This window comes from Boleophthalmus pectinirostris, unplaced genomic scaffold, assembly GCF_026225935.1.
Source record: "Boleophthalmus pectinirostris isolate CB_2022bp ecotype Guang Dong unplaced genomic scaffold, ASM2622593v1 HiC_scaffold_8, whole genome shotgun sequence".
Classification (NCBI taxonomy): domain Eukaryota; kingdom Metazoa; phylum Chordata; class Actinopteri; order Gobiiformes; family Gobiidae; genus Boleophthalmus; species Boleophthalmus pectinirostris.
This window is the reverse complement of record NW_026571515.1, coordinates 34,180,264-34,195,212: the sequence shown is the minus strand read 5'-3', so window position 1 is coordinate 34,195,212 and position 14,949 is coordinate 34,180,264. Positions and strand designations below refer to the sequence as shown.

General features: G+C 38.2%; 1 protein-coding gene across 1 annotated transcript in view; it reads right to left on the bottom strand.

Annotated features, from left to right (window-relative positions):
• Window positions 1-14,949, bottom strand: part of itga5 (integrin, alpha 5 (fibronectin receptor, alpha polypeptide)) — an 89,730-nt gene that overhangs the window by 37,389 nt on the left and 37,392 nt on the right. Inside the window, exons 3-16 of the mRNA XM_020929643.2 lie at window positions 12,993-13,093; window positions 11,398-11,521; window positions 11,020-11,081; window positions 10,896-10,941; window positions 10,674-10,799; window positions 10,048-10,092; window positions 9,834-9,877; window positions 9,548-9,604; window positions 7,540-7,592; window positions 6,421-6,629; window positions 5,672-5,863; window positions 5,545-5,590; window positions 5,328-5,432; window positions 710-765 (exon numbers count right to left, since the gene is read on the bottom strand). Of these exons, the coding sequence (XP_020785302.2) occupies window positions 710-765; window positions 5,328-5,432; window positions 5,545-5,590; window positions 5,672-5,863; window positions 6,421-6,629; window positions 7,540-7,592; window positions 9,548-9,604; window positions 9,834-9,877; window positions 10,048-10,092; window positions 10,674-10,799; window positions 10,896-10,941; window positions 11,020-11,081; window positions 11,398-11,521; window positions 12,993-13,093 (1,266 nt within the window). The remainder of the gene's footprint in view (window positions 1-709; window positions 766-5,327; window positions 5,433-5,544; window positions 5,591-5,671; window positions 5,864-6,420; window positions 6,630-7,539; window positions 7,593-9,547; window positions 9,605-9,833; window positions 9,878-10,047; window positions 10,093-10,673; window positions 10,800-10,895; window positions 10,942-11,019; window positions 11,082-11,397; window positions 11,522-12,992; window positions 13,094-14,949) is intronic.

The window sequence follows — 14,949 nt, the reverse complement described above, 5'->3', positions numbered from 1 at the left end:
TTAATGCCATACTGTGGATCATTCCTAGCCAGATTCATAAGCCGGTTTCACTTCATGGAAACCATCTGACCTCATAGCATTAGGAGCATTAGGATTTGTTCTCTCGACGGTGGGTGGGTACTTTTTTTATTTAACCAATCGCTGACATTTGGTCGTGACATATGTAATGCTCCGCTAACGGGTTTAACTTGTATATTAAGCTTTTCCCAAATCCCATAGGAAGAAGGGGAATAACATCTTTCCCCTTGATAAAATTCACAAAACATTCTCTTTGTTCCGGCTTTAAATCCTTGAATTCGGGAATCGTTGCCAACACAGAATGTATGGCTTCATCTACATCCATCTCAGCCACTTTGTTTACTGTTGTGCTGTACCACAAAAGTCATGGCTTCACAGCTCTTTGCTGATTGGCCGTTGCGGGGTCAACAACTTCCGGGGTCCTTGCAAACCGTCTAGTGTATTCCGATTCCTGAAATAGTCGCTGGAGATAAATGAAATTAAGCGGATGCACTAGGTGGCGCCAGCCTGGCTAGATCATTCCAGTCATCTCCATGGCAACCCTTACATTGTTATTTCTTATTATTTTTTCTGTGACCTGAATAATCCCAATTATCAGTTAGTCAAATAATGCCTTGACATCCTTATAGTAAAGGAAGACTGTCATATTAGATTACATTCAAAAAGGGAGAAAAATGTCAAATTGGCTCACCAAGGACATCTGGGAGGTGCTTTCCATCAGCAGATAAGCAGAAACTCACATTGACACTGTTGAAGAGAGAGTGAAAGAAAATGAGAGAGAGGAAAAAAAGAGTGAAGAGTGAGAGGGGACAAGGACATGGAGAGGGCACGTTATTCATTTAATCCTGGAAGAGCAGTTTAAACACATAATGGAAACAAAGCAGTCAATTCATTCTGTTTCCGTCACTTCCTCTTGACTCCACTATTTTTGTCTCAGCTTCTTATGGTTCACTTTTCATTAGGGCTAAATCGAATCAAAACTGAAACTTCAATGGTGGCTAGTTTACTCAACCGAGAGCGAGATATCCAGTTTTTATGAAGTCTTAATATGTCATGCATGTGGTTCTTATAGTGGTTGAGCCATTCATTTTCCCCTGTTTTCTCATATGGTAATGCTCTTGGGTGAGATTAAAAAGTGAACTGGAAATTTTACTGCAAATCAGATTGAATATGTAAAAATATCAAAATTATAGGTGCTGTACTTAATTTTTACTTCTTCCTCACTTCTTTGACACAACAAAAACTAACCTGTAAACTGTGCACCATAGATTTTTCGTGGTTTTTGAGCATGTTAGGGCTGTCAAGTATCAAAAATAAGATACAAATCGATACTGAAACTAATATTGATACTCATTTGAGCAAGTATGGATACTAAAAAGTCACATTCACAGATAAAAAACCTTGCCTGAATAGTTTTAGAATGATCTGGAGCTGTATCTGAACAAGTACAAGAGCACATAGACTAATATGCGCACATGGTCGACTATGGAACCTACCTGGACCACTGAGGGATTACACAGATATAAGACCACATGATAATATAAAAGAAAGTAGTATGATATAATGCTGAAAATCACATTCTACTGTCTAAAGTGATATTGTGGTATCTGAATCAGTTTTCGTATCATGACAACACTAGTACTGGGACAAGACAGATTTTAGTTTATTACACGAAAAAAACCCTGGTAGAGCCTCTTTAAGTAGTGTATATTTACAAGCTAGTTCTTACAATACTTGAGACATGAACTGCAATAGGATTAAACTGCAAAAGGGAAGAAATGCTAAATATTTGCTGGGCACTAGTTGGAGCGCTGAGTATTCACAGGCCAAGTTGATAAATTGTGGTCTTCCCTTTCACCTCCTTGTCTCCCATACACACTAATGTATTTGGACATAGCAGAGACTCAATTTGGGCACTACTCAGATTTCAGCGTTGGACCAGTCAATGGCCATCTGTATTTAAGCCTTGCATGAAGCGCACTCCCATGACATCAGCTGTGCAACATGCCGAATGCCGATGCTATCCAAAATATTTGCAATCCCATTTGTTTTACAAGCGAAACCACACTACAAGAGCAGAAGAGAATAGAAAAAATTGAGGATTTTGAAAGAGAAACAAGCTGTTAAATATCATTAGACATACTGCAGACACAAGCATAGCTGGTGAAACTCCTTGGATGGACTGAGTTTAATATTCGGTAGTACTTTGTAATGACTAAACTAGTTTGACTTAACTTCTAAGGGGTATTACTGTAATTGTTAACAGATAACATTTAGATCAATTTTATTGTTTAGAAAATGCTATAGTCATTGGAAAAATGAAAGTTTCCGCTCCCTTTTCTCCCTGTGCTAAGTAAACTTTATAACATGGTACATAATATGCCAATCCTAGCTCATAACCCATCATTTAGTAGCTAAGCCTGAATCATTCTTAATAAACTCAATTCTTTGTTCATGTTTTATTAAAGCTAATACTAAAGTGGTGCGCAATATTCTTATACTTATATAGTATACATACATAAACTATTGAGCTTTTCAAGTATCAAACTAGGCTTTACGTTGTCTGTAAGTGTCAGTTAGTTAAAAATAGTGTTTGAAATTACATATTAATAATAACAACAGCTTAATTTAATCAGATCTGTAATTCCCTTTATGCTTTGTAGATGGTTAATGTGAGTGTTTTGAGTTTTCCCTGCGTATCTTTACTACAAATTGGCCCATCAGAGTTTTTTTTGCAAAGCTGCAGTAAGTACAATGACAAAAACAATCTATCTGCCCATCTATTTAAGAGAAAGCAGGAGAGAAAAATGGGTCATGGAGACAGGGCTTTCTGTAGCAGTCAGAACAGTCTTATGTAGTCAATGCTTCTGGTTCAGTGTAGAGTGCCTGTGTCCTGATGTCTCCCAGCTGTGTTCCAGCGCTAAACAATATCTCATTCAAACCAACTGCTCAAGGCCCCTCCCCTCTCTTTTTCTCTCCCTATACCCCTGTGTTCTGTACCCCTTTCCTCTCTTCCTCTCTCTTTGCTTGTGCTTCTGTCTCTTCTGCAATTCCCCCTTCCCTCTTTCTCTTCTAAATCTCTCTCCAAATTCACCCTTGGCTCTGTACACTCTCTCAGTCTCTCTGTGTGTCTCCCTTTCTGCATCTCTCTCTCTCTGTGTCTCTCTGTATCTTTGTGTATCTCTCTCCGTCTCTCTTCTCTGATTTCCTCTTCTCTCTCCTCTCCCCTCTCCCTTTCTCTCTCCAAATTCACCCTCCCTCTGTAATCCCCCTTCTCTTTTTTATGTTCACTCTGTACACTCTCTTTCTCCCAGTCTCTCTCCTAACCCCTCTTTCCCACCCTCTTTCCTCCTGTATCCTCTTCTGCTCCGTCTGTGGACTCTTTTCACCTCCACTAAAATTTTTCATCACCAGGGAGGACTTATGGCCATAGGGAGTTTCCTTACAACGGTGTAAAAAGTGCAAGGCCTCAGTATTAGCACTAGCCAACTTGCTGCTTTCCTCATATAACATTCAGTCTTAGAAATAAATGTGTACAATTTGTATTTTTCCATTATTATATTTATTCAGTTTATATTTCTTAATGAAAATATCTATTAGAATGTTGGTTTTCATTGAGTTATATATTTTAGAGTCAATGTTTCATTTGGTTAAAGGTGCACTATGTAACTTTTTGGCTGGTCACTTGCTTGTTTCTATGGATACGCCATTGCTCTGACTGGACTTTTCCACAGTATGACATTAAACAGCTCTACCTTAAATTTATTCAATTGCAGGTGGTTTTATAGCTTAAAAATACCTAGAAAAACAGGCATTCTGACCGTGAGTAGGTTGCCTCTCCACAGATCTGGCCTGTAACTTGGTCTAGTTTGGTCTACATGAAGATAGAAAGCTTTAATGCCGTACTGTGAAACATTCCAGACAAAGCAATAACAGCTCCAAGTTTAAGTTATTGCATTTTGGACCTAGTTTAGCACTAATTTAGACCTGGTTTGGATTTGGTTGAACACAGAAAGCCAAACCTTTTCTTATGCGGTCCTTATAGTGAAAACTTAGAGAGCCACTTTGCAAGAGGGACAGTCCAAGTATAATAATCAATCCATCAATTGTATCGTCAAAGCTGGGATCTTATAAAGGGAGAGATCCACAGCCAGTCCTCTGTCAGTAACATGCGGTTTGGAGTTTAGACTATGGAGGAAGACATTTGACTATTTTTGCGTTAAACGGCAATGATGAAAAGCGAATACAGTTTATGTTCATGAAATGAATATTGCTAGCCATATTTACATATTTTGAAAGCTATATTGATTTGTTTTTAGTTGGAAAATAAAATTGACAACTGCGAGAAGTCATACATTTCTGCTTACAGCCCTGGTCAAAGTGAAAGAAGATGTACTGTTGGCATCTGGTTTTCATTTATACAAATTCATTTTTAATAGCCCAAAGAGTGGCTACTAAAACACTGCTAATATATTCAAACAAAATAAACCAGATGGGACAGGCAGGCGAATGCACAGTCAGCCATGTAGAGACAATATAGACAGTTTGTGATGGTGTGTTTCCGTAGTTGGTCTTTGCAGAGAGTGAGTTCCAATGAAAAACAATGCCCCTATTGAGCTTTCCTTCACAATTTCAACAACCCCTGTGTGTTTTATTACAAGCAGCACTAGAACAACAGGTCAGACAAGGTAGGAGCTTGGGATGTAACAATATCAAATCCCCTCGATACAATATTTTCACACCATACATCTCACAGTTCGATATTTATTGCAATATTTTGTGGAGGCTTAGAAAATTGTGAATATGCTACGTTTTCTTTTTAAAGTCTTGGAAAAGCCTTTGGAACAGCTATAATATGAAGATTTAAGATTTAAAAGTGCTTAATAACAGTTATGCTTTCTTATAGTCTGCACTGACAACACCGAAGGATCATGGTCTATGTAGTGCCCTCTGTTTTTTAGCCATTGCTGCACCATAGCAAGGCAAGGCAAGATTATTTGTATAGCACAATTCATACACAAAGTAAATCGAAGTGGTTTACAGAATAAGAAAGACATTAAAATCACCATAACTATTCATTTAAGCAAAGAGGTTCGTAATTCGATATATTGTGATGGCCCACGATATTATTGGGAGAGTTTTGACGATACAATATCAAGATATTTCGGTTATTGTTATGTGCCTAATTAGCGCTGAGTATAACATTGCATGTGAGATAATGTAAGGAAATGTATCTAAAATAAACACAAGTTCTGACCCATGTGTCAAAGGAAGCAGAACGTTTAGATTCAGATAAAGCAGGAACTAACCAGGAAACAGGAACGCTAGCGTTGTCGACACAATTCTTCTCCTCGGGGTTGATCATGCCTGGGTGCACCGTGAGTGAAGCCGTGGTGTTAACTATAGGGCGTGACCTGCGGGTGAAGATAAAACATAGATTGGAGACTTGCTCATGGAAAGCACAATTAGCACATTCGCTGTAGTAAACAAACTTCGTAATTGCATATACAGCTCGAAATACCGTACCTATAAAGAATGGCCTTATCAACACCGAAAGCGCCCACGATGAGGTCTGAAAGCAATAAAAGCACAATTAGGCTAGATGTTTGCAACAAATCTGCAGTGTTGATTGGTAAATGGGAGCTTTGTTTACCAGGGTAGCCGTTCATGTCGAGATCCAGAGCTCCTCGAAGGGAAAAACCGAAACTGGCGGGGAAGTTACCAGAGGCCCACTGTCCCACGATCACCTGAGATGGTTTATCCCGTAGCCCCTCGGAGAAGCCGTTATAGATGTAAACAAGGCCCTGGTGGTCGTCTCCGGCAAAAGGGGAGCTGATAGCCACATCTAAGGAGAGAGAACGGAAATTTATAATAAACCAGACCACATTGTTTGATAGGGATGGTGTGATTAATGGAGTTTATAGGCAGTGACCAAAGGATTTTAAAATATTGGATTAGATTACTTCTGTTTCATCCCTACTGAGGCAGCCATCCAGGATTCATGAAATTGGAGTTGCATTTGGAATTTAGTTACTGGATATAGGGAAGCTAAGGCTATACAATTTTAATAACTTACTAATAATAACACTACATACTTTTATATTATTTTAAAGACAAATAATATGTTTGAACTGTCTATTTTTTTAATAGACCGATTTCTATTGGCATATTAAAACACTGGATCGTAACCTTCCTGTTATCAAAGCAACAAGTTACTGTTCAGATCTATGAAGAGGTGATCCTGCTCACAGTAAGAATGTGTTTTTCAGTATTAGTAATAAAAATGTGATTTTTTTGTAACTAGTTTTCTATCACATTTTCTGTTGTGTTTAATTGAGAGGAGGACAGGCAAAATAACTATCACAGTAAGTATTTGTATAACCAAACTGAATAGATTTTTACCATTGAAGCCATCCTGGTTCAGGTCTCCCAAAGGTGCGATGGTGTTCCCAAATCTGCCGTACACCTGTGTTCCGGTGAGGTGAGGTAGTTTCAGGTCCAGGCTGAGGGGGGCATTCTGTAAGTAAACATAGACCCTTCCCATTTCCTCCAGTCGACCCCCGGACCCCCGCACCATGAACAAAGGGGCTCCCACCAACAAGTCCACCAACCTGCAGACAACAGAGAGAGATTACTATTAAGGCTGCAAAATTAATCTTTATCAAACTGTAAAAGCAATTTGAATCTCAATTGGTAAATCACGAAGGCGCCATAATTTCCTCAACAAACAACAAAAATATCCAGTCTTATTCTGCAATTATTATTTTGTCAGTTCCAATTTCATTCTTTTTTTTTTTTTTTTCAATTCTTCTGGATGTGTGAAAAAGTGAACTTGGAACAGAACCCTATTATTAAAACATAAATAGCAAACTTAATCACAATTGTTAGCTATTTTCCCAAATCGTTCAGCTGTAATTACTATGAAAAATTGGGGAGACTGGCGTAGCAGTTGACAATTCATAACAAATATCTACTGAATGGCAAGCAGTCCCGAAAATGGCATCCATAACAGCTTTAACATATGAATAGGATTGTGGAAATAACTGGCATTTATGTCATATTATAAATCAGAAGATAATATTACTTTATTATACTATCAAGTACTTCATGTTTTCATTGTAAATTTGGTTAGACATAAGACAAAATGCACTGTGTCTCTGTGCCTTTGTAATAAAGTTGAATGGATCTAATCTAATATCATGGACTGTTTGTCACACTATATCAGATTATAAATTCTGGGGCTACATGCATTATTTTGCTGCAGAGACATTGTACAGAAAATCTGTAAAGGGACTGCAGAGACCATGATCCTTTTCTCCTAAGTGCAGTCATTAAATTATGGTTACATTATTACTTAAAACTTGCTCAATAGCATCTGTATTGAAATCAGTGAATAAAACATCAATAGGAATGGTGACTATAGTTCATCTTGACTTATAACCAGCAGCAGGACAATCAGTTTCAAATTATTTAAAGTTATCGTGATTTTTAAAAAATGTCAGTAGAAAATCAATTACTCACCCGTCACTGTTGATATCAGATGTTGCCACTGAATAGCCAAAATATGATCCCATCTGCAGCAGAAAGTAACGCATGTTAGCATAGCATTAGCATGTGATCACAATTGTAAGTCCATTAAAAAGAGCAATTTCATGCTTAGCAGTAACTTATAAGAAAATGATCAAAAATCTTTTAAGAATCACAGCATTGTTAGCTAATTTTCCCACTCATCATTATTTTAAATAAGTGTTGTGTGTTTTTAATTCCCCGAAGCATTTATGCAAACTGCAACTGCACTTTTCCTTCATAATTGAGCTTTACTGCAAACCACTAAAGAGCTCAGAGAAGGCAGTCTTGTAAAAGGGAATAATTGTGCTGCTTACTCTGATGCAATAAATTAAAACCACTTAGGACGAGCCAGGAATAGAAAATAAGACATAGCTAGTTAAAGTAGTAGATAAAGGGTACACAAGAAGAGAGAAGTATTTAAGAGCTGGAGCAATTATAAAAATTTATTGTAAAACAGATTGTAGTGTTTTATTATTGGCATTAGTATTATTTTAGTTGCAGTCATAGTTATACTGTTCTTGGTAGTTGTGGTAGTTGTAGTAACAGATTTATATATAGCACATTTCAACATACTAGAAACACTTCACAATGTATTATGATTTATCCCATAAGTCTATAGCCACACCTGCCCTGGGGGGAGACTGGCAAAAATGAAGCTGCCAAACTGTGCCATCAGCTCCTCCCAAACTGCAGGTTAGGTGCAGTAATCTCTTTTGTATATTATTAGTAGTTGTAGCAATACATGGATGAATCTAGAGCAACTTTCAACATACTAGAAGCGCTTTATAAAACATTATTCATTCACTCCATACTCACTGGTGGTAAGGCTAGTCTAGAGTCAGATCTGCCCTGAGGTAGGCTGATAAATAAAAGGCTGCCAATCTGATCACGACAAGTCACGAACACAATACACACACTGTTCTGTAATCAGAGTGGCCCTGGGAAAACAAGGCTTCCAAATCTGAACCATCAGTAAGCCCATCAAATCACTACCTATTGCTTTTACAATACTAAGCAAGTTGGTGGAAGTGCCTTGCGAAAGGACACAAAAAAGGTATAAAATAATTCCATGGGGATTTGAACTGCAAGTTTCTGGTAGTGGTAGTGCTTGTAGTACCGGTAGTAGCAGTCTTGTTAGTTGCAATAAAATTAGTTATTGTAGTAGTAGTAGTAGTAGTAGTAGTAGTAGTGGCAATAGCAATAGCAGCAGCAATTGTAGTAGTCATCGTAGTAGTAGTAATCGTATGTATTTATGTAGGTTAGGTTAGGTTGCTTAATTTATTAGGTTGTTTTATAGTAGTAGTAGTAGTAGTAGTAGTAGTAGTAGTAGTAGTAGTAGTAGTAGTAGTAGTAGTAGTAGTAGTAGTAGTAGCAGCAGCAGTCTTAGTAGTCATCGTAGTAGTAGTAGTAATCGTATGTATTTATGTAGCTTAGGTTGCTTTATTTATTAGGGTACTTTATAGTAGTAGTAGTAGTAGTAGTAGTAGTAGTAGTAGTAGTAGTAGTAGTAGTAGTAGTAGTAGTAGTAGTAGTAGTAGTAGTAGTAGTAGCAGCAGTCGTAGTAGTCATCGTAGTAGTAGTAGTAATCGTATGTATTTATGTAGGTTAGGTTGCTTTATTTATTAGGGTACTTTATAGTAGTAGTAGTAGTAGTAGTAGTAGTAGTAGTAGTAGTAGTAGTAGTAGTAGTAGTAGTAGTAGTAGTAGTAGTAGCAGCAACAATAGCAGTTATTGTAGTAGTCACTGTAGTAGTAGTAATTGTATGTATTTATGTAGGTTAGGTTGCTTTATTTGTACCCATAGGTAAATCTGTTTAGTAAAAGCAGTAGCAACTGTATTGCAGTCATAGTCAGTCGTAGTTGCAGTGGCAGTTACAGATGTAGTCGTAATCGGAGTCACAGTAGTAGTAGTAGCAGTAATAGTAATAGTAGTATAGGATAGTACACAAGGTAAAACTCACTTGCTCCCCAGAGTAGTTTGCCAGCATCCTCATATCTGTACCATTCAGAATGTACACCTGCAACATAGAGCAACATATGGTGACTGTCTTTTATATGTTCAAGTGTAAGCTCTGGCCTCAGCAATGGAATTTAACTGAAAAAAACCCTACTATTCTCACCGTGACAAAAACATAAGACCATTTTCTATTTCTTAACTTTCCTGAACCCGACCCAATTTTCAAAGCCAGGAGCCAAGAATCTTAGAACACTGTTTAAAGGCCAAAGTAGCGATTAGCTTCTCCTTACCAAACCATAAAGCATGAGCCCCTTTGGAACGCCGGCAACGAAATCTGGAAAAAAAAGGGGGGAAAAAAAGCAAAACAAAAGGAGTGATTTAAGAGGTAAAGAGTAGGTCACAAGTGGCAAAAGGATCATAGATTTCCAAAAGTGACTCCAGTTCATTGACATGCAAAATAAGACAGTTGTTTATATTGAATTTGTCATCTTTTATTTGGCTTACCTTCAACTGCATCACCACTAAACTCTCCAACAGCCACAGAGTATCCTGTAAAAAGCACAAAATACATATATCAACACCACATTACCAAAGCCTGTTACAGAAAATGCCAAAGTAGTATTTTGAAAGTATGCAACATTACTATAAAATTGTCATAACAGTGTTTATATTTTACACTCCAGATACTATATTTTAATCTTAATCAAAACAGGCAACTAAAGCTCAGTTTAGTCCTATTTTATTCCTAGTTTAGTCCTGGTTTATTCCTGGTTTAGTCCTGGTTTAGTCCTGGTTTAGTCCTAGTTTAGTCCTAGTTTGAACCAGTTTTGGTCCAGCTCTAGTCTTGGCATACCCTGGTTCACCCCTGCTTTAGTCCCTGATCTGGTCTCAGTTTAGTACCTGGTCTAGTCCCTTGTCTACTCATAGTTTTGTTTTGATTTTAGAGCTAGTCCAATTCTGACCTAGTCAAGATTTAGTCCTGGTTTAGTCCCATGGTTCTGATGTGTGTATGTGTGTGTATTTGCGTGTTAAGTGCATCACTGAATTTCATTTCCAATGGATTGTGAAAATATGATGTAATGGGTAAATCCCCAAAACATCTCCCACTGTCAGTATTTGAGTTGTCATACCTTGGTAGCTGTCATCATGTTCAGCCTGGACTTGCTTGGTCTGTATCTGGCCATCCACTGACTGCATGAAGTAGCCTGGATAGTACGCTTTTATGATATTCTCTTTTGCAGCAGAAATGACTTGACCTGATGTTAACACCCCGAAGAAAAAGAGAAAAAGTTGAAAGATCTGACATTCAGCCCTTATGATTTACATGTGCTGGTCTGGTATGCCCTAGATACCTTGCCAGAAATAGCTGCCTGGTCCTCCCAATACCACCTTGCCATCCTGGAAGATAAAGGCTGAGTTAGTGCAAAATAAAACTGAAATTTAGCATGAAGATTGTAATAATTCTTAAATAAATACCGTGGTGAAATCAGCACTGAATCCTCCCTGGCAGTAGCCTTGTCCACCTCTATCACTGATTTCTGAAATGCATACAATACATTAGTAATTTGCCATCAGTTGCTTAGTTGGTAAAGATAATGACCCATTTACTGAAAGATTTGCCGTTCTGTTCCCAGTTCCAACAAAGTTATTATTTAATTTAGCAGGAGACCCATCGTGTACAAATTTGCTGGTTCAACTACCACTGGTTCTGGTTATTTATGGTTAAACGTTCCTCTTTATTTATTTAGACCGCCCAAAAAATTGCCATTAAATTTTACCAACAAAGCTCGGAGACAGAGAAAATAATTAAATATGATGAAGTTACTGATAGCTCATGGGTAACAGCTTTTGTACCTGTCCGGCAAGGTGCGTATTCCACAAATTTGGTGAAATTCTGGGCTGAGAGGTAGCACGCTCCTGTAGCATCAGAATGAGGGATGTCTTTTTCTGTCCTCCAGGAGTACAGGGGGGCACAGGCCTAGAAAAAGAGAGGGGGACACACAGGAGAGGGGGAAGGAAAGGGGAAGAAAGGGAGAGGAGAAATGGAGAAAGAGATACAGGAGAACAGGAGAGAGAGAGACACGCACAGTAGAGAGTGAAGGGAGCGAGACAAGAAAGGGGGAGGAAGGGAGACATAGGAGAGGGGGGAAGAGAGAGAGATGAGAGGGTGGTAGGGGGTGGAAGAAGAAGGGAGAGAGTAATGATGAATGGTTTGCGATCCCGGGCGGGAGATGTTTTTCCAGTTGCAGGAACAGCTTGGAGAACTCATGAGGGTCCTGAGGCTGAGGTCACAACTCAAACTGAGCAAACAACAGGCTGCTGCACTTTGAAGCCACAACTAAAATTGGCTTTTCTAGCAAGAAAAAAAATTATAATGGCTTTTCTAGTGAGTAAAGCTAATTTTTTAAAACGCATGAGCTATGGTCTAACATGGATGGAACTATAACTGCTATTGCAACAGTCTCGCTTTGTGCTTTCACTGCAATAAAAACAGTCCCATTTCTGACCTGTTTAGGCTCATTTCAGACCATGTGCAGCCCTACTTTAGGCCTGATATTGTCTGGATTTAGATCTAGCAGTACTCAGAAAGCCAAATATTAAAAAAAACTATGACTATAAATAAATAAAATTAAATTAGGGGTGTAATAATTTCCAAGTCTCACTATACAATATTGTCACGGTATGAACTTCATGGTACAATATTTATTGTGATATCATGGGAAAGCTCATGATGTGGGAAGGCTCACGATTAAAGATGTAACAATATCCAAATCACTTGGTTCGATATTTCCACGATATACATCTCATGGTGTGATATTTATTGAAATATTTTGTTAATATGCTACTTTTTCCTCTTAAAATGCCTTGACAAGACTTAATCCAAACAACTAAGATTTAAAAGTGCTTAGAACTGTTATTTCTTCTTGTAGTCTGCACTGAAATGGAGCAAAGGATCATGGTCTATGTAGTTCCTTCTGTCTTTTTTTAGCTATTACTGCTGTATAACTCTTAATTTAAGCAAAGAGACTTGTAATTCGATATATTGTGATGGTCCACAATATTATTGTGAGAACTTTGACGATACGATATTACGATATTTTGGTTATTGTTACAGCCCTAATTAAAATAGTAATATTTTTATGACAATGACTGCACTAAATACTTATTAAGACATAGTAGATTCTTCAATACTAAAGAAACTTTCTATAATATCAGGTATACTGCAAATGAGACAAATACTGCAATAATAAAGTATATCCCTTTAACTGTACGAAGCTGAAGTGACAAATTTGCAGATAGTTGAAAGAGTCATTAAAAATCATTACAACAAATGATATCTTTTGAATGGCTACAGGTACTACAAATGGCATCTATAAGAAAAGGTAACGCAACACAAATCAATTAAGCAAAAATCACATATTTAACATTTTCATTGATAATCTTCTTACCAAAATTGTGTCGCCATGGGAACGCACCGTCGCCCCAAACCACTGCCGTGACTTGAAATCAGCCTGATATTCTGTATCATTGATGTTGACAGTTCGATCTCCTGCAAAAACAATACAAAAAGGTCAATTAGCTGCAATGGGGATACGATAAGATATAGAGATATTAGCCACACATTCCTTTTCGTATGAGATGATAGCTTTCTTTGCAAACTTGGCTCAGCTTCAATAGTGACAGCTTAACCCCTGTGACCCCTGGCTTAGTTTGACCACCTGGACGGTCACTTGGATCTCCCACACTGAAATTTTGGCAGTAGCAGGTGACGCGACAGATGGCAGGAGGTTACGGGTTTTAAACTTTTGTGTTGGAAGTTCTACGTCACATCTGTGAGATAATTGAAAACGAAATGCAGAGAAATTGATTTGAAAGGGAAGTCATATCTGTGCCATATGGCTCCATAAAGGGAAGAAAAAAGCTAAGGAGAAGTTAGCCGCTGGTCATAAACTGATGGATGGTATTGGCAAATAGTCTGGTATAGTGCTCAGAGGTGAAGCGTTAAGAAAATAAATGGCATTGAAAACATATTTTATCATATATATTTAAAGGGTCCATATTATACTGTGTTCTGATCTATGTTATGTTGTTGTTTCCTCATCACAAATATACCTGGAGTTGTGTTTTGTTTAATTCGCATATGTTCTCACAAACTCTGCACATTTAAGCTGAGTTCTTCTCTTAAACAAAAAACACTCGCTGTAATACAGGAAGTGCTCCAATGTATTTTTAAACTCCATACACCTTCACTAGAATAAGTGGTCATTGCTAATCTCTACTGAATAAAAGTACTCTTCATGTCATCACAAGGTGGAACAGAGCATTTTGAGCTTTGCAATGGAGACAGACTAGGGCTACGTTCAGACAGCAGGGCTTAATGCTCAATTCCGATTTTTTTGTGAAATCCGATGTTTTTGCGAGGTCATTCACATTTCCAATTAAATGCGACTTGTCTGTGACTTCAGTGTGAACAGTAAACGGTGGAAAGTGTCCCGCATGCGCACTGGAGACACGATGACGTCAACCCCATGCGTCAACCGCAGCGAGCGTGCTCTGTGTTTACGGAAGTTGTCCAAATATGGTCGCGAGCATTGAGCACCTGTCGATTTTACAGTTCCGGTTTCCGCCTGCTTCAGCGCAGAATAGTGACATTTGTCCCTTGTTAATGACGTGTAGGTCGGATGGATGCGCTTTGGCCGTTCAGACTGAAGTCGCATGTCAAAAGATCGGATATGTATCGGATTCAGGACCACATATCCAAGTGGCCTGGGTCGCATTTGAAAAATTCGGATCTGTGCCGTTCAGACTGTCATTAAAAGATCAGATACAGGTCACATAGAAGCCAAAAAATCGGATTTGGGTCACTTCAGGCTGCAGTCTGAACGCAGCCTAATAGTACAGGCTTAGTCAAACGTGTGAATGAAACTCAACGTAACAGCCATGAAGTAACGGCATTCTAACATGGTTTCAAGCTCACAAGAATCAATGTGGCATAATATAGGACTTAATTTCCAGCTGTTAACACATCTGCACTTTCCTTAAGGTTTAAATAAAGGTAGTCATATCTTATCTTGGAATGAAATACTGAAAAGATTATGACTAAAGCAGAGTAGTAAAGCATGTTAAAAAGTACCAGGAACATCCTTGCAAAAAACCTGTAGCAGCACATCCTCCTTGAGCTCTCTAGTTTGGAAAATTGGCTACAACTATTAATGTCTTGTACTTATCTGCTTAGCAAAGATACTAAAAGAATGTTACTTCTGCTAAAGCCAATGTCACCCTGGGGCTAACTGACATAGATGGCACCACCAGCTACTGCAACCATTCATACAGCAAGGTGGGGGAAGTACCTTGCCCATGAACACAACAGTAGGGCTGTTGTCAACTTAAGTAATTTTTGGTTGA